The 25,668-nt window shown below is 49.3% G+C and overlaps 1 protein-coding gene across 1 annotated transcript; it reads right to left on the bottom strand.

Moving 5' to 3' along the window:
- Window positions 1–503: 503 nt before the first annotated feature.
- LOC133360161 (adenylate kinase 8-like) lies at window positions 504–25,405 on the bottom strand. The gene is given in 14 exon segments (XM_061578760.1): window positions 504–1,450; window positions 2,629–2,709; window positions 5,229–5,370; window positions 9,451–9,540; window positions 9,967–10,098; window positions 12,083–12,283; window positions 13,494–13,565; window positions 15,640–15,721; window positions 16,967–17,035; window positions 18,714–18,791; window positions 18,793–18,828; window positions 20,831–20,880; window positions 21,996–22,080; window positions 25,280–25,405. Coding segments are annotated over 14 exon segments (1,464 nt in total). The 5' UTR covers window positions 25,364–25,405; the 3' UTR covers window positions 504–1,188.
- Window positions 25,406–25,668: the final 263 nt, after the last annotated feature.

Here is a 25,668-nt window from a genome sequence, read left to right as displayed (position 1 = left end):
ATAACTCAAATCTGCGTAATCCTGAATAAGCAAATGTTTTAGAATAGTAGATGAAAACAAAAAAAATCATATCATTACTGACGCATATATAAACGTCACCAGTGGTATAGACATATTAATTCAGTGTTCTTGATATTGTTATTTTGTATGATGCGTGTATGATTACCGCACGGTTAGTATTGATACTGGCGTTGTCAGGATGCTTCTGTGTCGCTAGCAAGAGGCATCTCGCTTACATTGTGCCTTTTCTTACCAAATGTGATTTTTGCTGAGGCTAGAAAGTAGACGTGCAACACCGTTTGTCTGTAAAATACTCTGTAGACAAGGTTTTAATAAAGACAGTCGTAGTTTGGACTTAATAATGCTCTGACAGTGTCCTTTATTTCACCGGGCAAGGTCCTGAAGGCTCTTTTCAGCAAAGGTCCTGCTTGGGATGTTTGGCCAATGACTTGAGTGTGTGCTTGCGAGAGTGCCCGGAGAAAGCCTTCACATGCGAGGAGATAGGCTTTTGAGCAAATATTTATTTTTATGATCGGCCAAAAAAAAAAACAATGCAATTTTTTTAAATTTTACCAGGCAAGGCCCACTGAGCGGTACAGCTCTTTTTAAAAAGCGACATGGCCATAAATTATAGCTCAACTAAGTGGCTTATCAAGTGGACATTTATATAAGCAGCCAAATACTTTAAATGCGTGTTGTTGATTCTAAATGTGGAGGGGAAAACCGGAGGACCCGGAGAAAAATCCACGCGACCACAGGGAAAAGAGAGACACAAACTCCAAATATACAGCAGCAGGCGTCAGGGTCAGGATCGAACCCACGACCTCCTGCACACCAGGCGAGGGAGTTAACATCTCCTAGTCACGGTGATGATGATGAGAGAGAGACACGCAAACTCCAAATACACAGCAGCAGCAGGCGTCAGGATCAGGATCGAACCCACGACCTCCTGCACACCAGGCGAGAGAGTTAACATCTCACCCTCGAGTCCCTGAGCACCCCCTTCAGCTGTTGGCCATCGTCTTTACTTCCACATCACCGTGTCGGCGAGTGACTAGTCATCCCGTTGAGCAATCTGCCAATCACTTGATCCTCCGGGTCATCCCCATCACTCGCCTACTCTTGACAGCCACTAGTCAATGCTGCAAACTCAGTCGCCCCGACCCCTCCCCCCGCCCACCCGAGCCGCTAGTCGCCCTCGCGGGCGTTGGCGGGCAAGGCGTTGACGGGCAAGGCGTTGACGAGGCGGCTCTCCAAGTGCTCCAGCACGGTGTGGGGGTCTCTGTCGGCGTTGACGAGGACGGCGCGCGGATGCAGGAGCCGAGCGGGTGCCACCAGCGAGCGGAACTCGCGCAGGCGCTCGCGTACCTCGGCCTCCGAGTCGCGCGGGTGCTGGCGGCAGCGGGCCCAGACGGCGCCGTCTGGGGCCGGGCGGAATATCTCGTGGTACCTGCACGCGACCACCGTGACCGCGACGGCGGCGATGCACCGCGGTTAAAGGGCACGACGCCCGTTGTTATTTTTTTACGGGGTTCAAGGGTGAGGCGCAACTACTCGCGTGGTGCGCAGACTACCGCGCGTACGAACCGCGCCGTCGGCTACGTACGGTGCGAAAGAAGTTCAACATACATCCTGCCCATAGACTAACAATGCCCATATACTCAACACTGCCCATAGACTAACACTACCCATAGACTCAACACTGCCCATAGACTCAACACTACCCATAGGCTTCCACTTCCCATAGACTCAACACTGCCCATAGACTCAACACTGCCCATAGACTCAACACTACCCATAGACTCAACACTGCCCATAGACTCAACACTGCCCATAGACTCAACACTGCCCATAGACTCAACACTACCCATAGGCTTCCACTTCCCATAGACTCAACACTGCCCATAGACTCAACACTACCCATAGACTCAACACTGCCCATAGACTCAACACTACCCACAGACTCAACACTGCCCATAGACTCAACACTGCCCATAGACTCAACACTGCCCATAGACTCAACACTGCCCATAGACTCAACACTGCCCATAGACTCAACACTGCCCATAGACTCAACACTGCCCATAGACTCAACACTGCCCACAGACTCAACACTACCCACAGACTCAACACTACCCATAGACTCAACACTACCCATCGACTCAACACTACCCATAGACTCAACACTGCCAATAGACTCAACACTACCCACAGACTCAACACTGCCCATAGACTTCCACTACCCAAAGACTCAACACTACCCACAGACTCAACACTGCCAATAGACTCAACACTACCCACACTCAACACTGCCAATAGACTCAACACTACCCACAGACTCAACACTGCCCATAGACATCCACTACCCAAAGACTCAACACTGCACCTCCGATTAGCACGGTTGGCTACGTACGGTGTGAAAGAGGTTCAACACACACGCGTACAGACTACCTCGCGTGCCATAGACCCCGCTGGCGGCCCACGCCCGCACGTCAGCCCATTTCACGCGACTGGCCAAAACATTCCCAACCCAGCGCCTCGTCCTGAGAGGGAGTCCCGGACTCGGTGAACCTCTCCCCGGAGTCAACAGCGGGAGGCCCGTGGTTGTTCGTTGTGCGGCGCGCGTACCGCTCGCCCGTCACGGGGTCCGTCTTCCGCAGCGACGTGCGCTCCACGGCCGTGTCGTCCGGCACGTCGAGGATGAACACCCTGGGGTAGTTAAGCACAAACACAAAGACACAAACGCAAAGACACAAACTCAAATAAACAGCACGAAGGTACACGACTCACGATTGTGACTTTCACACAGCGTCTGCATGCGAGCGCGCATATAAAGAGGCCGCACAGAAGTAGCGGGCGTAATAGTTTGGTCTACGGATCACTGTGTGAGTCCGTGTTTATCTAAGTGAGGCGCTGGGTGTCTGTGAGGCTATGGATCTCGGTGTGAGTCGATGGGTCTCTTGTGTGGAAAGCCTCGCTGAGTCCGCAGACTCTTTTTCAAGAGGGTCCTGCCAACTTTTCACACGGTTGAGTTTTCGCAAATGAGTCATCGGCGAGTAACGTTTGTGGGCTGCGGGGCTGTTGGGTTGTCAGCTGCGGGCTGTTAGCTGTGGGTTGCGGGCTGTTAGCTGTTGGCTGTGGGCTATGGGTGGTGGGCTGGGGGCTGTTGGCTGTTAGCTGTGGGCTGTAGATGATGGGCGGTTGGCTGTGGGTTGCGGGCTGTTAGCTGTTGGCTGTGGGCTATGGGTGGTGGGCTGGGGGCTGTTGGCTGTTAGCTGTGGGCTGTAGATGATGGGCGGTTGGCTGTGGGCTGTTAGCTGTGGGCTGTGGGCTATGGGTGGTTGGCTGTTAGCTGTGGGTTGCGGGCTATGGGTGGTTGGCTGTTAGCTGTGGGTTGCGGGCTATGGGTGGTTGGCTGTTAGCTGTGGGTTGTGGGCTATGGGTGGTTGGCTGTTAGCTGTGGGTTGTGGGCTATGGGTGGTTGGCTGTTAGCTGTGGGTTGTGGGCTATGGGTGGTTGGCTGTTAGCTGTGGGTTGTGGGCTATGGGTGGTTGGCTGTTAGCTGTGGGTTGTGGGCTATGGGTGGTTGGCTGTTAGCTGTGGGTTGTGGGCTATGGGTGGTTGGCTGTTAGCTGTGGGTTGTGGGCTATGGGTGGTTGGCTGTTAGCTGTGGGTTGTGGGCTATGGGTGGTTGGCTGTTAGCTGTGGGTTGTGGGCTATGGGTGGTTGGCTGTTAGCTGTGGGTTGTGGGCTATGGGTGGTTGGCTGTTAGCTGTGGGTTGTGGGCTATGGGTGGTTGGCTGTTAGCTGTGGGTTGTGGGCTATGGGTGGTGGGCTGTGGGTGGTGGGCTGTGGGTGGTGGGCTGTGGGTTGTGGGCTATGGGTGGTGGGCTGTGGGTGGTGGGCTGTGGGTGGTGGGCTGTGGGTGGTGGGCTGTGGGTGGTGGGCTGTGGGTGGTGGGCTATGGGTGGTGGGCTGTGGGTGGTGGGCTGTGGGTGGTGGGCTGTGGGTGGTGGGCTGTGGGTGGTGGGCTGTGGGTTGTGGGCTATGGGTGGTGGGCTATGGGTGGTGGGCTGTGGGTGGTGGGCTGTGGGTGGTGGGCTGTGGGTGGTGGGCTGTGGGTGGTGGGCTGTGGGTGGTGGGCTATGGGTGGTGGGCTATGGGTGGTGGGCTATGGGTGGTGGGCTGTGGGTGGTGGGCTATGGGTGGTGGGCTATGGGTGGTGGGCTGTGGGTGGTGGGCTGTGGGTGGTGGGCTATGGGTGGTGGGCTATGGGTGGTGGGCTATGGGTGGTGGGCTGTGGGTGGTGGGCTATGGGTGGTGGGCTATGGGTGGTGGGCTGTGGGTGGTGGGCTGTGGGTGGTGGGCTATGGGTGGTGGGCTGTGGGTGGTGGGCTATGGGTGGTGGGCTGTGGGTGGTGGGCTGTGGGTGGTGGGCTGTGGGTGGTGGGCTATGGGTGGTGGGCTATGGATGGTGGGCTGTGGGTGGTGGGCTATGGGTGGTGGGCTGTGGGTGGTGGGCTATGGGTGGTGGGCTGTGGGTGGTGGGCTGTGGGTGGTGGGCTGTGGGTGGTGGGCTATGGGTGGTGGGCTATGGGTGGTGGGCTATGGGTGGTGGGCTGTGGGTGGTGGGCTATGGGTGGTGGGCTATGGGTGGTGGGCTGTGGGTGGTGGGCTGTGGGTGGTGGGCTGTGGGTGGTGGGCTGTGGGTGGTGGGCTGTGGGTGGTGGGCTGTGGGTGGTGGGCTGTGGGTGGTGGGCTGTGGGTGGTGGGCTATGGGTGGTGGGCTATGGGTGGTGGGCTGTGGGTGGTGGGCTGTGGGTGGTGGGCTGTGGGTGGTGGGCTGTGGGTGGTGGGCTGTGGGTGGTGGGCTGTGGGTGGTGGGCTGTGGGTGGTGGGCTATGGGTGGTGGGCTGTGGGTGGTGGGCTGTGGGTGGTGGGCTATGGGTGGTGGGCTGTGGGTGGTGGGCTGTGGGTGGTGGGCTGTGGGTGGTGGGCTGTGGGTGGTGGGCTGTGGGTGGTGGGCTGTGGGCTGTGGGCTGTGGGCTATGGGTGGTGGGCTGTGGGCTGTGGGCTGTGGGCTGTGGGTGGTGGGCTGTGGGTGGTGGGCTATGGGTGGTGGGCTGTGGGTGGTGGGCTGTGGGTGGTGGGCTGTGGGCTGTGGGCTGTGGGCTATGGGTGGTGGGCTGTAGGCTACGGGTTGCGGGCGGCAGGCGCCGAGGCCGCACCGGTTGGGGAAGATGCCGTCGGACTGCAGCAGCGCCAGCTGCTCGGCGACGTGCAGCGGCCCGTGCAGCACCCAGCCCCGCGCCGTCGCCTCGCGCCCCCTCAGCCGCTCCGCCAGCAGCCCAGCCACCAGCAGGTCCGGCACTGCACGGCGCCGGCACGGAAGGTGACACCAAGCGGGGGGGGGGGGGGGGGCAGGGGGGGTCACCGAACTTCCCCCCCCGCGGAGGAGTCACCGGACGACACGCGCGTGTTCACCTACAAGGACACTCAATTGATTTTGATAATGATAATTGTTTTTTTACCCTTCTATCTGGCAACAAAACTGACACCTTTTTTACAAGGAGTCATGTGTTTGCATTGACCACAATACACCTAAGGTCGGAATGCAAAAAAAAAACACAACTCTGATAATGTATGCACTGTCCTTGAAATTGATTGGTCCGCACCCGAGACAGCTTTCCTTAGAGCCTAGTCTCACATGGTGTTGGACCAGATGACGCCAAAAGGCGCACAACTCAAAGACAATGCATCATCAGAGTATGAGAGCTCGGGGTAAGCATTTACACCATTGGAACCTCATTTGCCAGTAAAAATATGATAATTGGTTTTTTACCCTTCTATCTGGCAACAAAACTGACACCTTTTTTGTACAAGGTGTCAGTTTTGTTGCCAGAACTGACACCTTTTTTGTACAAGGTGTCAGTTTTGTTGCCAGATAGAAGGGTAAAAAAACAATTATCATATTTTTTACTGGCAAATGAGGTTCCAATGGTGATTTTGATAATGTTGAAGTTCTGTGCAAAACTAGCTACTACTGGCCAAGACTAATTAGAGAATCTATCGAAATTGAAAGAAAGTAAAATAATTTTAACCGTTTGGATAGCTACCGACTTAGTGCTGCGTGGAAGTGAATTATCAAATAATACAATGTTTAAATGCATGCCTATACAGGCCACCATAATTCAATAAGGATTACCATTGGTACGGATATTTTAATACACAATTTGACAAGAAGGACAAGATCAAAGTGCCCGCATGATGCGCATGCATAATGTGCCTTGACTCAAGAGTGCAGAAGTGTGGTCCCCACATGTACGCCTCTATATAAGGAACGAAACAGGTGGACTTCTCCACAAATCTGGCTGTCGCCTGATGAAGCTGGTTGTAATTACTGGCGAGACGTCGTACTCAAATTGTAAATGTTGTGGCTTGGCTCTCCAACACACCAGTGTGCTGTACTAGTATACTACACCATACACTACACTGTACACTACACTATACACTACACTATACACTACACTATACACTACACTATACACTACTCCACTATACACTACACACTACACTATATACTACACTAAACACTACACTATACACTACTCCACTATACACTACTCCACTATACACTACACTATACACTACTATACACTACACTATATACTACACTATACACTATAGACTACTATACACTACACTATACACTACACTATACACTACACTATACACTACACTATACACTACACTATACACTACTATACACTACACTATATACTACACTATACACTATAGACTACTATACACTACACTATACACTACACTATACACTACACTATACACTACACTATACACTACTATACACTACACTATATACTACACTATACACTATAGACTACTATACACTACACTATACACTACACTATACACTACACTATACACTACACTATACACTACACTATACACTACTATACACTACACTATATACTACACTATACACTATAGACTACTATACACTACACTATACACTACACTATACACTACACTATACACTACACTATACACTACACTATACACTACTATACACTACACTATATACTACACTACACTATACACTACACTATACACTACTATACACTACACTATACACTACACTATACACTACACTACTATACACTACACTACTATACACTACACTATACACTACACTATACACTAGTGCTGTACTAGTGACGAATTGGGCACGTTCTGTTTACATGACAACCCTCACTAGTTGGCTGTGTCGGGTGGTGGCGGGTTTAACGACACATTTATATATTTACGTGATCTAACCAAAGAAACCTCTTATGGATGATATTGGTCGCGAAAGCCTACGTGTTAAACGAACACGTTACACTTTGACCCAGTTCACACAGTGGGGGGGGGGGGGGGGGGGGGAGTGGGGAGCGGAGAGAAGTCAGCATTTTCAAACTCCCTCTGTTACCAGGAGCAACGTTCATCACGTGATGACCACATTAATGTTATTTTTTTTTATTCTCGGATCTCGAATTTAGCCAAATAACGTGCAAACCGTATTGGACGTGATTGATGACCAGACTGAGACCATCACACTCGCTACAAATGAGACCCCGGCTTAGTCAGATGTGGATTCGAACCCAGGATCTCAGCAGTAACAGCTCTGCACTCTGACCTCCAAGCCACCCCGTCACCTCGACACACGACTAATAGCGAGGCCATCCGACTGATGGTCAGAATCAGAATATCTATTTATGCTGAAGGAATCCGATGAGCTATAACGCTCTTTCTCACAGATGTCCAGTGTGGTTCACCTTCCTGCCGGTCAGCACTTATCACCTGGTTGGCAAGTGAGGTCACCTGACTGCTGCTCACTGCAGTTACCTGGCTAAACAGATCACCCATTGGCTAGCCAGCTTGGCCAAGCGACATGACAGTTGAGGTCACATGACTGCTGCTCACTGCAGTTACCTGGCTAAACAGATCACCCATTGCCATTGGCTAGCCAGCTTGGCCAAGCGACATGACAGTTGAGGTCACCTGACTGCTGCTCACTGCAGTTACCTGGCTAAACAGATCACCCATTGGCTAGCCAGCTTGGCCAAGCGACATGACACTTGAGGTCACCTGACTGCTGCTCACTGCAGTTACCTGGCTAAACAGATCACCCATTGGCTAGCCAGCTTGGCCAAGCGACCTCACAGTTGTGGTCACATGACTGCTGCTCACTGCAGTTACCTGGCTAAACAGATCACCCATTGGCTAGCCAGCTTGGCCAAGCGACCTCACAGTTGTGGTCACATGACTGCTGCTCACTGCAGTTACCTGGCTAAACAGATCACCCATTGGCTAGCCAGCTTGGCCAAGCGACCTCACAGTTGTGGTCACATGACTGCTGCTCACTGCAGTTACCTGGCTAAACAGATCACCCATTGGCTAGCCAGTTTGGCCAAGCGACATGACAGTTGCGGTCACCTGACTGCTGCTCACTGCAGTTACCTGGCTAAACAGATCACCCATTGGCTAGCCAGGTTGGCCAAGCGACCTCACAGTTGAGGTCACATGACTGCTGCTCACTGCAGTTACCTGACTAAACAGATCACCCATTGGCTAGCCAGGTTGGTCAAGCGACATGACAGTTGAGGTCACCTGACTGCTGCTCACTGCAGTTACCTGGCTAAACAGATCACCCATTGGCTAGCCAGTTTGGCCAAGCGACCTCACAGTTGAGGTCACATGACTGCTGCTCACTGCAGTTACCTGACTAAACAGATCACCCATTGGCTAGCCAGGTTGGTCAAGCGACATGACAGTTGAGGTCACCTGACTGCTGCTCACTGCAGTTACCTGGCTAAACAGATCACCCATTGGCTAGCCAGCTTGGCCAAGCGACCTCACAGTTGTGGTCACCTGACTGCTGGTCACTGCAGTTACCTGACTAAACAGATCACCCATTGGCTAGCCAGCTTGGTCAAGCGACATGACATTTGCGGTCACCTGACCTGTGGTCACTGCAGTTACCTGACTAAACAGATCACCCATTGGCTAGCCAGCTTGGCCAAGCGACATGACAGTAGCGGTCACATGACTGCTGCTCACTGCAGTTACCTGACTAAACAGATCACCCATTGGCTAGCCAGCTTGGTCAAGCGACCTCACAGTTGCGGTCACCTGACTGCTGCTCACTGCAGTTACCTGGCTAAACAGATCACCCATTGGCTAGCCAGCTTGGCCAAGCGACATGACAGTTGTGGTCACCTGACTGCTGCTCACTGCAGTTACCTGGCTAAACACATCACCGATTGGCTAGTCAGCTTGGTCAAGCGACCTCACAGTTGAGGTTACCTGACTGCTGCTCACTGCAGTTACCTCGCTAAACAGATCACCCATTGGCTAGCCAGCTTGGCCAAGCGACATGACAGTTGTGGTCACCTGGTCGCCGGCTCTCAAGGTGCATCTTGACCGCCTGGCCCGTCGCGCTCTCACCGGCCGCGGCCTCCAACAGCAGCTTCCTGTATGACACTGCGCAACTCACAACAACAATGACGATGACGATGACCGCCATCCTCCACTGGTGTTTGAAAGGCATATTCGGCCCTCAGTAAAGGAAAAATTTTCCACGGCTCCCGTACGGAAAGCCCTCATTGAACGCGGTGGTAGTAGATGCGTTTCCTGAAAAACGTCGCGTGAAGCAAAAAACGCATCGAGCGAGAAGACAGATTCCCCACAAATGCTGTAAGCGTAAAGTTTGGCGAGATACGATGTACTACGTACACACGCGGTGAGATAGCCGGGCAAATAACTCAGGGTACGCCACCGTTGCGTTTCTGTATCACTGCGTGCTCATGTATCCACTCCGCTCAGCCGCGCAGCTCAAGAAAATAATTCGTTGTCGACAACTTGGGGAAACCGCGTTGTAACGACGCGGCCGCCCGGGGCTTCACCCACCGTTGAGCAGGCCGTACTTGAGTGCGAGACGCGAGGCCTGGAGGTCTTTGCCGCTGCCGGGAGGCCCCAGCAGGAGCAGGCGGGCCGTGCCGGGCCCCAGAGGCCGCTCGCGCTCCGCCACAAGCGTCAGCACTGACGGGACGAGAGAAACACACCGTCGACGTGTACGCTTATTGCGGACGCCGTTTTTTTAATCCTTTATATTAAGTTCGCTTGCTTGCTTGCTTGCTTACGACCGTGCAAATCTTTCGGTCGTTTTTTAACCCACTTCCCGTGATCCAATCGAGCTGACATTTTGCACACAGACTCGTTGTGCGTGACAATTTATTTTCGTGAAATTTTTTTCCCCAAATTTTCCACTTTTTAGGAAAAAAAAAATTCATATTTTATTTCAAATACCAATGTGATAAAAATTAAACTCTTACTCAAGAAAAACAGAAATGAATAATAAAATAAAACCGATGCCACGCATATAAAGGATTTATAGTGAAAAACTTTGTTTTTACGGGTTGATTTTTTCTTTCGCTCAGCGGGCGCCTTCGAAAATGTTTCTTGCCAAAGTGCAAGCATCTCCAGTTTTGCAGGTGCAGCATCCGGGAGTTATGGAGGCAAATGGAAAGCTATAATAAATAACATACAGGAGGTCGTGGGTTCGATCGCGACCCTGACGCCTGCTGCTGTATATTTGGAGTTTGCGTGTCTCTCTCTCTCTCATCATCATCACGGTGGCTAGATGTTAACTACCTCGCCTGGTGTGCAGGAGGTCGTGGGTTCGATCCCGACCCCAACGCCTGCTGTATATTTGGAGTTTGCGTGTCTCTCTCTCTCATCATCATCACGGTGGCTAGGAGATGTTAACTACCTCGCCTGGTGTACAGGAGGTCGTGGGTTCGATCCCGACACTGACGCCTGCTGCTGTATATTTGGAGTTTGCGTGTCTCTCTCTCTCTCATCATCATCACGGTGGCTAGATGTTAACTACCTCGCCTGGTGTGCAGGAGGTCGTGGGTTCGATCCCGACTCCGACGCCTGCTGTATATTTGGAGTTTGCGTGTCTCTCTCTCTCATCATCATCATGGTGGCTAGGAGATGTTAACTACCTCGCCTGGTGTACAGGAGGTCGTGGGTTCGATCCCGACACTGACGCCTGCTGCTGTGTATTTGGAGTTTGCGTGTCTCTCTCTCATCAGCATCACGGTGGCTAGGAGATGTTAACTACCTCGCCTGGTGTGCAGGAGGTCGCGGGTTCGATCCTGACCCTGACGCCTGCTGCTGTATATTTGGAGTTTGCGTGTCTCTCTCTCGCTCTCTCTCCCCGTGGTCGCGTGGATTATTCTACGGATCCTCGGGTTTTTCCGTGCACATTTAGAAGCAACATGTGTTTAGTGATTAGCTACTGCTATAAATTTCCACACGATGATAAGCCACTTTGCTGGGCCATCATTTGTGATGGCCAGGTCGCTTGTGACAAAAGAGCTACATTGCTCAGTGGGCCTTAACTGCTAAAATCAAAATTGCTTATAGTTCATAGTTTAGTTTAGTAATTCTCCTGAGCGTGTGCGATGGCGCTTCAGTTTTTTTCAGTTTCAGTTTCATTTATTAGGTATAACCCTGTGAGCCATGCGGCTCTTGACTCGGGTGCAACCGCGACAAACAAAAACATGAACAAGAAACATCTTAAAGTGACTACACGCAACAGAAAAAATCCAGGAAAAAACAGCAAAGTCTTCCAGAAAAAACACCGTATATCAACGCTGTATGCAAAAATCCCAGTGGAAATGCAAGTCAAACAATAACAACCATAAGACAATTTAGATTAAAGTTATCAGGCCTACTACAACAAACAAACAAGGCTAAACATGGCTAAACCAAAACGTTTTCAAAATAACCAAAATAAAGCTATAAAAACAATATAACAGTGAAGTTTGATTTAAAGCGTTCGTGACTGCAGGGATTCATATTCTTGGTTCTTTTGGTAAATTCCCTTCTACGTGACTTTACCGAAAGAACCAACAATACAACGTAACGGTGATCATAGGAACTGTGATTCAAATTTAACTATAAACGATACACACGTAACATGCACGACCAAACTTTGCAGCCATAGCTGGCTTGCCTTGTGCCAGCAGGTCGGGCGCCGGCTGGTCGGCGTTGACGCTGCGCAGGTAGCTGGGGTAGCAGGCCTCGACGGACCACGCGTCCCTGCGGTGGCACCGCAGCCGCTCCGCCGTGCGCTCCTCGGAGATGCCCGGCGGCGCAAGCAGGCGGGCGCGCACGCTTGGCTCACTGGGCCAGGCGAAGGTGGCGTGGTACACGTCTGCCGTGGAGACAAAAGACAAAGATCCCCCGTATAGCCTTAACAGACTGTAGGGGCAAGTGCTGTTAGCGAGCACCTATGAAGGCCGGAACGGTACACGAGGGGGTGGGTGGCCAGCACCACGCCCGACCGCCTTTGTCTCCCCAGTGGGCGATGTTTACACACCGCACCAGGTACTCATTTAAGGCTGAGTCGACCTAGGGGAGGCCCAGGATCGGTTCAGAAATCGTCACTGGTGTTAGCCGTGAGCGAGAATCGAACCCGGGTCGCCAGGTCCATAGCGCAGCGGGATAACCGCTACACTACCGCTCCCCTTTCGCGGAGACACACACGCACGCACGCGCGCGCGCAACCCGCGATCGTGCAATGATCTACATTTTAGATTTGAAGCTTTCGTGACTGCAAGGATTCATATTCTTAGGTTTTTAGTCACGTAGGTAAAAAATGTAAATTAATAAAAGTAAAATAAAATAAAAATCACGACGTTTCGGAGGCAACACAAGCTTCCGTCTTCAGGTGGAACCGTCACAGCCCGACAGCTGTATCAAGTGAATGGTTTATTTTATTTTACTTTTATTAATTTTAATTTTTTACCTACGTGACTTTACCGAAAAAACCTAAGAATATGATCTACATTTGTTTGTCAAATCAAATTACGAGTGCCTTTTTGCTCTCCGTGACACTCTTATTACCCAGGGAACCGTTACTTATAGACATAATCTGCAGTTATAGTAAGAGGTTTTTAACCCTTTTATCTGGCAACAAAACTGACACCTTTATACAAGGGATCATGTTTGCATTAACCACAACACTTGCGGTCAAAATGCAAACAAAAAGACAACTCTGATCATGTACGCACTGTTTTTGAAATTGAAACCCAATTATACCCCAGCCAAACCCCTGGCTTCTAACCACACTCGCCGATTATACCCCAGCCGTTCCCCTGGATTCTAACCACATGACCCAATTATACCCCAGCCGTACCCCTGGCTTCTCACCACACTCACCGGTTATACCCCGGCGAAACCCCTGGCTTCTAACCAGACTACCCAATTAGTGTGGTTAAAGGCCAGGGGCACGGACTCTAACCACGCTGACCAGCCAGACCCTAACGCGGCACGGCGTAGCCACCCGCCGCCACTCCTCCTTGGCACGAGTGAGGCGGTGAGGCTGTTGTTGCGGGGGGGGTCGCCACCGCCGCCTCTCTCACCTCCGGTGAGTGGGTCCACGCGCTTGCCCTGGTTGCGTTCTATGAGCACGGCGTCGGGGGCATCCAGCATGACTGCACACGCGAACACGCACGCAATTTAGCAATTATTTCAAACAATCTGTAATAAAAAATGTTTCTTTTACGGGCTGGATTGTGTAAATATAAATGTGTATCGTTAAACCTGCCACCACCCGACACAGCCGATGAGGTGAGGTTGTGTCGTGTAAACACAACGTGCCAATTAGTGACTATCTTCTTAGTTCTTTCGGTAAAGTCACGTCCTCGACGGCTGCTTGCGTTGTAGCCGAAACGTCGTGAGAATTATGTTATGATGTTTTATTTTTATTATTTTATTATTTCCCTTCCACGTGACTTTACCAAAAGAACCAAGAAGATGAATCCCTGCAGTCACGAATGCTTTAAATCGAAATTAGTGACTACTTCAGCACCCCGGTGTGTTGGAGAGTAAACCCACGCAACTTACAATGCGGGTAACGTGACGTTTCGCTGGTGATTACAACAACCAGCCTCATGAGGCGATTAGCCAGAATTGTGACGAAGCCCTCCTCCACCTGTTTCAGTCTTTTCAAACAAAATCTTCCCAAATGTTTTATCCCGAGTGTTCCTATCGGCGTCACGTTGTCATGAAACGTTCAGTGCTCTGTCCTTTTTCAAAGCGGAAGTACAACTGTGGCATGCCAGCTTCTGGGACAACTTGTTGTGCAAGGCATTATTATAAGGTCGCGCCTCACCATTGGAACCTCATTTTCTAGTAAAAAATATGATCATTGGTTTTTTACCCTTCTATCTGGCAACAAAACTGACACCTTTTTTACAAGGAGTCATGTTTACATAGACCACAATACCTGCAGTCATAATGCCAACAAAACACACAACTCTGATAATGCCAGAGTTGTGCGCCTTTTGGCGTCATCTGGCCCAACCCATGTGAGACTAGGCTCTAAGGAAAGCTGTCTTGGGTGTGGACCAATCAACTTCAAGGACAGTGCATACATTATCAGAGTTATGTTTTTTGTTTGCATTATGACTGCAGGTATTGTGGTCTATGTAAATATGACTCCTTGTAAAAAAGGTGTCAGTTTTGTTGCCAAATAGAAGGGTAAAAAAACAATTATCATATTTTTACTGGCAAATGAGGTTCCAATGGTGTAAATGCTTGCCCCGAGCTCTCATACTCTGATGGTGCATTGTCTTTGAGTTGTGCGCCTTTTGGCGTCATCTGGTCCAACCCATGTGAGACTAGGCTCTAAGGAAAGCTGTCTCGGGTGTGGACCAATCAACTTCAAGGACAGTGCACATTATCAGAGTTATGTTTTTTGTTTGCATTATGACTGCAGGTATTGTGGTCTATGTAAACATGACTCCTTGTAAAAAAGGTGTCAGTTTTGTTGCCAAATAGAAGGGTAAAAAAACAATTATATTTTTACTGGCAAATGAGGTTCCAATGGTGTAAATGCTTACCCCGAGCTCTCATACTCTGATGGCGCATTGTCTTTGAGTTGTGCACCTTTTGGCGTCATCTGGTCCAACCCATGTGAGACTAGGCTCTAAGGAAAGCTGTCTCGGGTGTGGACCAATCAACTTCAAGGACAGTGCACACATTATCAGAGTTATGTTCTTTGATTGCATTATGACTGCAGGTATTGTGGTCTATGCAAACATGACTCCTTGTAAAAAAGGTCGCACCTCATTTCACGTTAAGTGCTTGCCGCAAACGAACCACATCACCTCGCTGATCTCGTCACGGAGAATAAACCACCATCACGCGGACTGCGGTCATCCCCGCAGCGGCAGCGGCTTTTAGCTGGTCGTCGAATAAAGACGTTCACCACGTCGCGCGCTTTCAAGTGCGCTTCCGTAGCCGTCTGGAACGCTCTTCCTTCTGATATTTAGGAATCCACCAGAGCTAAGCACTTTTAAATCATCCATATTGAAAACTGCTTTTGTGTGTTTAGTTTGTTGTCCTTCCCCCGCACCTCCGATTAGCGCGGTCGGCTAGATACGGTGCGAAATAAGTTCAAGATACGTACAAGCAATTGCGGGACAATGCCTTTACCCTAACAGCGTGATTGCCGGTTGCACTGTGAGTGCCGGTGGTGAGGTGACGGGGTAACGCAGTGCTCACCCACGTGGCGAGGGGCGATTCCCTTCTCCTGCAGCAGCAGCGCCTGTGGCCGCGTCTGAGGGAAGTCTTCAATCAGCCAGCCCTGCCGCGCAGCGACATGCAGACAGGGGGAGGCGAGAGGTGAGAGCACCGGGGGGCGGGGGGGGTGGTGTTAGTGGTGGACTGCGGTGGCGAGATGTTAACTCCCTCTCCTGGTATACAGAAGATCGTGGGTTGAATAATAATAATAATAGTTCAATTAGTAACGCGCGCAAATTTGCAGACGTAGTGGCCGCAACTCAGAGGCGCGGAGCCGAGCTCAGAGTCGCTCAAAAGCATGATTGTAGAGGTGAGTTTTTAAGTCTCTCTTGAAGGAGGCGATTGAGGTGATGCTGCGAATGTGCAGAGGGATATCGTTCCAGAATGTTGGGGCTGCCACCGAGAAGCGGCGCGTAGACGTGATGACCATCCTGGATCTTGGTATCAAGAGGAGGTCGTGAGTCGCGCTGCGCAGGCATCTGCCGTGTGCTGAGCTGCAAGTTGTCAGTAATGAAGAAAGGTACGGCGGGCAGGCGGATATGAAGGCGTTGTGGCAGAGGCAGGCGATCTTGTATGTGACCCTACTGGCGATGGGGAATTCCGTCCCTGACGATGCCTGTATCATTTCAGTTCGCGTGTTCTGCCCGTGGTCTCGTTACTTTTTCTCCAGGTCCTCCAGTTTTTCCCTCCACATTTATAATCAATGCGCGTTTAAGAGCATTTAGCTGAATTTCGATGTAAAGCTTTCGTGACTGCAGGGATTCATCTTCTTGGTTCTTTCGGTAAAGTAATATTTTTAATTTTATTATTTTATTGTTTCCCTTCTACGTGACTTTACCGAAAGAACCAAGAAGAAAAAATAAAAGGAGCATTTAGCTGCTATAAATTTCCACATGACGACAATCCATTCCGTCACTTCTGAAAAAGAGCAGTATGGCTCAGTGGGCCTTACCTGGTCAAATAAAATTGCTTCGTAATAGTTTACGTTCTGAAGGCCCTTTTCCATTCGGGTTACACCTGACTTGTTGATGTTCCCGCGCTACTCGTCTGGCTGGGACTCTCCATCGATCGTCACGTCCCCTTCCGTGCGTGTGTGCGTGTCGACGCTTTGTCTCTGGGTCGGTCGTGATCAAGTATGTTCGTATGTAAGAAATTAGTTTGCCAATCCAGATGATTATTTTAAAGTGCATAGCTCCAGTGGCTTCCTAATATCGGAAGACAAAAGAGCATTCCAGGCGGCCGCAGAGGCACGGTGAGGAAGGGTGAGGCACGGTGAGGACGTGGAGCCTCGTGCCCCAGCAGGTGGCACCTGTTTGATGCAGTCGTTCTCAGTGAGCCTGTCTTGCACGAGTCTCACCCATAGGCCGGGCGGCACTTCCTGCGGGAGCCATGCACACACAGGATGCACGCGGCACGCAGAAGGGGTTGACTTAAACGCCAGCTAACAGTTTACACTATGAGATCTCTTTTACCAGTGGCAAAATATAGTAGTAGGTTTTTACCCTTTTAAACTGGTACAAAACTGACACCTTTATTCAAGGCATCATGTTTGCAATAACCACAACACAAGTAGTCAAAAAAGCAAACAAAAAGAAGAAAGCCGTCTCGGGTGTGGACCATCAACTTCAAGGACAGTGCATATTATTATCATTATCAGAGTTGCTTCTTTTGTTTGCTTTTTTGACTACTTGTGTTGTGGTTATTGCAAACATGATGCCTTGAATAAAGGTGTCAGTTTTGTACCAGTTTAAAAGGGTAAACACCTACTACTACGCCAGGTAACAGCTCGCTGGCATTTCACCAAATTAACCGGAACACGCCCGATCTCTGTCAGAGCTCGGAATCTAAGCAGCATTTGAGCCTGGATAGTGCTTGGATGGACAACCACAACGCACAAAGATGCTGCGTTTAGTGTATTGTCCCTTACCCTACACCTCCAATTAGCATGGTCGGCTACATTCGGAGGTTACAAAAAAAGTGTAACTTACATACGTGCACACGTCTATAGGCTACGGGGTCACGTGGTGAGCAAAAGAGAGCAGTGCAGGACATTCCACTGCTGCGCTGAACTTCTATGTTCCCGCGTTTTAAATAAAGGATGTGCGTGCGCTGTGAAGCCTCGTGACCCGAGTTCAATTTTGGCGTCACGGCTGCCATCGGTGGCGGGCGATGTCTGAACCGCTGCTGAATCCCTCCCCCCCCTTCCGCTTCACCAGGCCAGGCTGACCAGCGTGGTGAGTGGTGAATCGTGGCCAAACAACCCCAATGACCGGCATGGTGTTGAGGGGGTAGGGGGTGGGGGGTCCTTCATCCAGTCTAGAGGCCACTGGACGGTCAACGCGTTGTATGGCAAACAGGGCCATACTAAGACGCAGTCCAGCCGTCCTGAGTAGCAGCACTCACGTGCGTTTGCATGCGCGGATTGGGAGCGGTAGTGTAGCGGTTAACGCACTGCGCTACGAACTCGGCGACCCGAGTTCGATTCCCGCTGGCGGCTACCACCAATGACGATTTTCTGAACCAGTCCTGGGCCTCCCCGAGGTTGAATAAGCCGCAAATGACCACCTGGTGCGGTGTGTAAAAACATCGCCACTGGGGAGACAAAGGCGGCCGGGCAAAATGTTAGCCGCCCACCCCCCTCGTGTGTCGTGCCAGCTTTCATTGGTGCTCGCTCATTGCACTTGCCCCAACAGTCTGTGAAGGCTATACGGGGGATCTTTGTCTTTGGAACGGTAGTGTAGTGGTTAGTGCACTGCGCTATGAACCTGGCGATCCGAGTTCCGATAACGCGCTCATGAAAAATATCCGTGACGGTTATCTGAACCGCTCCAGGGCCTCCGCTAGGTCGACTCAGCCTTAAACGAGTACCTGGAATATTGTGTTAAATATCAGCACTGGGCAGACAAAAGCGGCAGGACGTGGTGCTGGCCACCCACCTCTTCACGTGCCGTACCTGCCCTCATATGTGCTTCCTAACAGCACTTGCCCCAACAGCCTGCTAAAGGCTACACGGGGGATCTTTCTCTTGTGTATGTGTGAGAACGCGCACCACTTACCTGGCCGATTTCCTTCAGCCGTCTCACTTCTCCCGCAAAGTCCGAGCTTGTGTTGGAGACCAGTCTGTCCATGCTCACGGTGCACCGCTCCCAGCCTCTCGCACGCAAGCCTTGCCTGGACACACAGAGCCAACAGACCCGCGCCTCCAATTAGCACGGTTGGCTACGTAAAGTGCGAAAGAAGTTCAACATACCTACATCACACTGCCCATAGACTCAGCACTATCCATAGACTCAACACTGCCCTTAGACTCAACACTGCCCATAGACGCAGCACTACCCATAGACTCAGCACTACCCATAGACTCAACACTATCCATAGACTCAACACTATCCATAGACTCAACACTATCCATAGACTCAGCACTATCCATAGACTCAACACTGCACCATAGACTCAACACATGCCCATAGACTCAACACTGCCCACAGACTCAACACTACCCATAGATTCAACACTACCCATAGACTCAACACTACCCATAGACTCAACACTGCCCATAGACTCAACACTACCCATAGACCCAACACTGCCCATAGACTCAACACTACCATAGACCTCAACACTTGCCCATAGACTCAACACTACCCATAGACTCAACACTACCCATAGACTCAACACTACCCATAGACTCAACACTACCCATAGACTCAACACTGCCCATAGACTCAACACTACCATAGACTCAACACTACCCATAGACTCAACACTACCCATAGACTCACACTACCCATAGACTCAACCACTGCCCATAGACTCAACACTACCCATAGACTCAACACTGCCCATAGACTCAACACTGCCCATAGCTCACCATACCCATAGACTCAACACTGCCCATAGATTCAACACTACCATAGACTCAACACCTGCCCATAGACTCAACACTGCCCATAGACTCAACACTACCCATCGACTCAACACTATCCATAGACTCAACACTGCCCATAGACTCAACACTGCCCATAGACTCAACACTACCCATCGACTCAACACTATCCATAGAACTCAACACTCTCATAGACTCAACACTGCCCATGACTCAACCCTGCCCATAGACTCAACACTACCCATCGACTCAACACTATCCATAGACTCAACACTGCCCATAGACTCAACACTGCCCATAGACTCAACACTGCCCATAGACTCAACACTGGCGCCTCTATTAGCACGTGTGTCTACGTACGGTGCAAAAGAAGTTCAACACACATACGTTACATAAATCCCCTGGTTTACACGTTTTTTTTATGTTATCTCTTCCCATAATTGTATGACGATTGCACTATCGACGTTGCGTCATGAATACGAAAAGAATCGGCAATGGCCTGAAGCGATGGGCCACTGCTGGTCGTGGACCGTGTGGATCAGAATCAGAATCTTTATTTATCCTTGGAGGAATCCGATGAGCTATGAAGCTCTTTTTACAAATGTCCAGTCGGCGCGGGTCAGGATGTTACAGCAACAACCAGTACAAAAACACGATAGGAGTGCAAAGTATAAGAAATCTACGCAATTCACTAATATAAATACAAATAAATACAAGTATACGAGTACAAATTGCAAGTACATCAATTCCTGACAATTTTACAACACCAAATGCAATCTTGGGCAAGGTAGCACAACGAAAAAATTAACCAGTAAAATCAAAGTTTTTCACTATAAATCCTTTATATGCGTGGCGGCTAGAGTCCTCTCGTCCTCTGGCTTGAGATGGCTGCCACCTATGGGTCAGATGATTGTCTGGCAGCATTAAGCAATTGGTAATTACATTTTTTTTTTAAATCCCTAAAAAGTGTAAAATTTTGGAAAAAAAATTTCACGAAAATAAATTGTCACGCACAACGAGTCTGTGTGCAAAACGTCAGCTCGATTGGATCACGGGAAGTGGATTAAAAAACGACCGAAAGATTTGCACGGTCGTAAGCGCGCAAGCAAGCAGGCAAGTGAACTTAATATAAAGGATTTAAAAACAGTCCCAGACCACAGCAAAACGAGACACACAGTTGCCCCTCAATAAAATGTCATATTAACATTGAACTATCGATACTACACGGGGGGTAATGGATCAGATTCCCCCCTGGGGTAACCCGTCACAGAGACTCGCTGGACTTACAATCGTGGTCTTGCCAGAGGCAGGAGGCCCCAGTAGTAGGATCCTTGGCACTGCAAACATTCGCCGGCATGCGTGTCGTGTTAATAATCACACAGCACAGTAATGGTCAGGGGCAACACATTGGTAGCCGCTAACCCAACTTCTAAACAGAGGGGAGGGGACAGGCCATATGCTGTGCCCCTTTCAGCTAATAGCCTAGCGTGGTGTTGTGGTGGTGGTGTGGTGGTGTGGGTGGGGTGGGTGTGGTGGTGTGGTGTTGTGATGGTGTGGTGGCGTGTTGGCGTGTTGGTGTGGTGGTGGTGGTGTGGTGGTGTGGTGGTGGTGATGTGGTGATGTGGTGGCGTGGTGGTGTGGTGGTGTGGTGGTGATGTGGTGGTGATGATGACACCAACAGCGATGCCGATCATGGTGATGATGATGATGATAGTGATGATGACACTAACAGTGATGCCGATCATGGTGATGATGATGATGGTAGTGATGATGACACCAACAGTGATGCCGATCATGGTGATGATGATGATGATGGTAGTGATGATCATGGTAGTGATGATGACACCAACAGTAATGCCGATCATGGTGATGATGATGATGGTAGTGATCATGACATCAACAGTGATACCGATCCTGGTGATGATGATGATGATAGTGATCATGACATCAACAGTGATGCCGATCATGGTGATGATGATAGTGATGATGATAGTGATGATGATGATGATGGTAGTGATTATGACATCAACAGTGATGCCGATCATGGTGATGATGATGATAGTGATCATGACATCAACAGTGATGTCGATCATCGGGATGATGATGATGGTAGTGATGATCATGGTAGTGATGATGACATCAACAGTGATGCCTATCATGGTGATGATGATGATGATAGTGATGATGACAGCAAGAACGATGCCGATCACACGGTAGCGACGGCCGCGATGGCGATGATGACGATCATGCCGGTCATGAGGATGATGCCGGTGGCAGTGAGGGAGGTGATGATGGCGACAGCAGCTTTGGCGGCGATGGCGATGATGCGGCGACGGTGGTCACGGCGACGATGGTCATGGCGACGGTGGTCACGGCGACGGTGGTCACGGCGACGGTGGTCACGGCGACGGTGGTCATGGCGACGGTGGTCACGGCGACGAGGGGTCCTCACCATCCTGGTTATCGCGGTTGATGGCGTCGATGAAAAACTGGATGGGGTCGTCGGGCTTGTGTATGAGCACCTGCTCCAGTAGATTCTGGGAGGGAATCGCATCAGAATTCAGAATCTTTATTTATCCTGGAGAAATCCGATAAAATAAGAAGCTCCCCCCAACCAACAGATGTCCAGTAGAGGCGGCTAAGAAGGTTACAGCATTAAAATCACTAAACAAATGGATATAAATAAATAAACAATATATAAGAGCAAATTGCATAAAGGACATCAATTCCCACCCCACATTTTCCTAATGACGACCGCTTGTGTTTGCGATCGAAACGTCGTAGTTTTTTTAGTTATTTTATTTGAACCTATCCACGTCACTTCACCGAAAGACCCAAACGATTTCGATTTGAAGCTTTCGTGACTGCAGGGATTCATCTTCTTGGTTCTTTCGGTAAAGTCACGTAGAAGGGAAGTAATAAAATAATAAAAATAAAACATAATAAAATAATTCTCACGACGTTTCGGCCACAACGCAAGCAGCCGTCCTCCGGTGAAGAACAGGTCTGTCGGAAAGACAGTGTCTGAATGACCATTCGCTGTCTCCCCGACAGACCTGGTCTTCACCGGAGGACGGCTGCTTGCGTTGTGGCCGAAACGTCGTGAGAATTATTTTATTTTTATTCTTTTATTATTTCCCTTCTACGTGACTTTACCGAAAGAACCAAGAAGATGACCCAAACGATATCATTCCCCCAAACATTTGGGCGGGCAGCAAACGCAACTGCAACAAATAATCGCGGGGTCACACCAACACGACAACGCAGAGACCCTCAATAAAATTTTTATTTTATAATTTAATTTTTATTATTTTATTATTTCCCTTCTACGTGACTTTACCGAAAGAACCAAGAAGATGAATCCCTGCAGTCACGAAAGCTTTAAATCGAAATTTAAAGCGCACGAACGTTTGAACTCTCGCGCCTCCTATCGTCACACGGGCCACGCAGCACACGCGGGTGTCTGTTGCCCCTCGTTGTTGTTGTAGTTGTTGTTGTAGTTGTTGTTGTAGTTGTTGTTGTAGTTGTGGAGGTCGTGGCTCAAGTTCAAGTTCATGCATTAGGTATAGCCCTGTGAGCCATTCGGCTCTTGAATCGGGTGCAACCGCAACAAACAAAAAACATGAACAAAAAATATCTTAAAGTGACTACGTGACTGAGTGCAAACAGAAAATCCAAGAAAAGACAGCAAAATATTGCAGAAAAAAACACCGTGTACACCAACGCAGTGTGCAAAAATCCCAGTGGGATGCAAGTCAAACACCAACAACAACCACAAGACAACTTAGATTAAGGCCATCAGTCTAACTCTGTACTACAACAACACAAACATGGCTAAACCAATACACATTTCGAAATAACCAAAATAAAGCCAAGAAAGTCAAACAACAACAACAACAACCACAAGACAACTTAAATTAAGGCCATCAGTCTTAACTCCGTACTACAACAAAACAAACATGGCTAAACCAGTAAACTTTTCGAAATCACCAAAATAAAGCCATAAAAGTCAAACAACAACAACAACAAGAACCACAAGACAACTTAGATTAAGGCCATCAGTCTTAACTCCGTACTACAACACACAAACATGGCTAAACCAATACACTTTTCGAAATAACCCAAATAAAGCCAAGAAAGTCAACAACAACAACAACCACAAGACAACTTAGATTAAGGCCATCAGTCTAACTCCGTACTACAACAACACAAACATGGCTAAACCAGTAAACTTTTCGAAATCACCAAAATAAAGCCATAAAAAGTCAAACAACACAACAACAACCACAAGACAACTTAGATTAAGGCCATCAGTCTTAACTCCGTACTACAACAAAACAAACATGGCTAAACCAGTAAACTTTTCGAAATCACCAAAATAAAGCCATAAAAGTCAACAACAACAACAACCACAACCACAAGACAACTTAGATTAAGGCCATCAGTCTAACTCTGTACTACAACAACACAAACATGGCCAAACCAATACACTTTTCGAAATCACCAAAATAAAGCCATAAAAGTCAAACAACAACAACAACCAACCACAAGACAACTTAGATTAAGGCCATCAGTCTAACTCTGTACTACAACAACACAAACATGGCTAAACCAATACACATTTCGAAATAACCAAAATAAAGCCAAGAAAGTCAAACAACAACAACAACCACAAGACAACTTAGATTAAGGCCATCAGTCTAACTCTGTACTACAACAACACAAACATGGCTAAACCAGTAAACTTTTCGAAATCACCAAAATAAAGCCATAAAAGTCAAAACAACAACAACAACAACCACAAGACAACTTAGATTAAGGCCATCAGTCCTTAACTCCGTACTACAACAAAACAAACATGGCTAAACCAGTAAACTTTTCGAAATCACCAAAATAAAGCCATAAAGTCAACAACAACAACAACCACAACCACAAGACAACTTAGATTAAGGCCATCAGTCTAACTCTGTACTACAACAAAACAAACATGGCTAAACCAATACACTTTTCGAAATCACCAAAATAAAGCCATGAAACTCAAACAACAACAACAACCACAAGACAACTTAGATTAAGGCCATCAGTCTAACTCCGTACTACAACAAAACAAACATGGCTAAGCCAGTAAACTTTTCGAAATCACCAAAATAAAGCCATAAAAGTCAAACAACAACAACAACCACAACCACAAGACAACTTAGATTAAGGCCATCAGTCTAACTCTGTACTACAACAACACAAACATGGCTAAACCAATACACTTTTCGAAAATCACCAAATAAGCCATAAAAGTCAAACAACAACAACAACCACAAGACAACTTAGATTAAGGCCATCAGTCTAACTCTGTACTACAACAACACAAACATGGCTAAACCAATACACTTTTCGAAATCACCAAATAAAGCCATGAAAGTCAAACAACAACAACAACAGCCCAAGACAACTTAGATTAAGGCCATCAGTCTAACTCTGTACTACAACAACACAAACATGGCCAAACCAATACACTTTTCGAAATCACCAAAATAAAGCCACGAAAGCAATGAATAAAGCGATCATAAAAACTGTGACGGAATTTTCACATAAACGGCATAAACAACATGTACTACCAAAACCTTGCATGAGCCACTCCACAACAACAATGGGAGTATTATACATTTTTCAATGCACCTTTAAGATCAGCACACTAAATCAAAACACAGGTTACACTTTGTATCGATCATCTCCACTCGCCTTGCAGATGTCGAAGAGGCCATGCGCCTCGGCGTAGACTTCCAGATCAGGCGGCACACACAGCGGCCTCTGAGTAGCGTCCATTGCTGATGGCGGCGTCTCGCGTCTCCATGGCGACCACCGGCAGGGGGGGCGGGGCTTCTCGCGTCTCCATGGCGACCACCGGCAGGGGGGGGCGGGGCTTCTCGCGTCTCCATGGCGACCACCGGCAGGGGGGGGCGGGGCTTCTCGCGTATCCGTGGAGACCGTGGGCGGGCGGGGCGTCCTCCATGGCGACCACCGGAGAGGCGGGGCGTCCTCCATGGCGCACCGCCGGCGGGGCGGGGCGGGGCTTCTCGCGTATCCGTGGAGACCACTGGCGGGGCGGGGCGGGGCTTCTTGCGTATCCA

This window comes from Lethenteron reissneri, chromosome 67 (genome assembly GCF_015708825.2).
Source record: "Lethenteron reissneri isolate LAM-NWPU_2019-01 chromosome 67, ASM1570882v1, whole genome shotgun sequence".
In the NCBI taxonomy this organism is placed as follows: Eukaryota; Metazoa; Chordata; class Hyperoartia; order Petromyzontiformes; family Petromyzontidae; genus Lethenteron; species Lethenteron reissneri.
The sequence above is the reverse complement of the archived record's forward strand: the minus strand, read 5'-3'. Positions and strand labels throughout refer to the sequence as shown.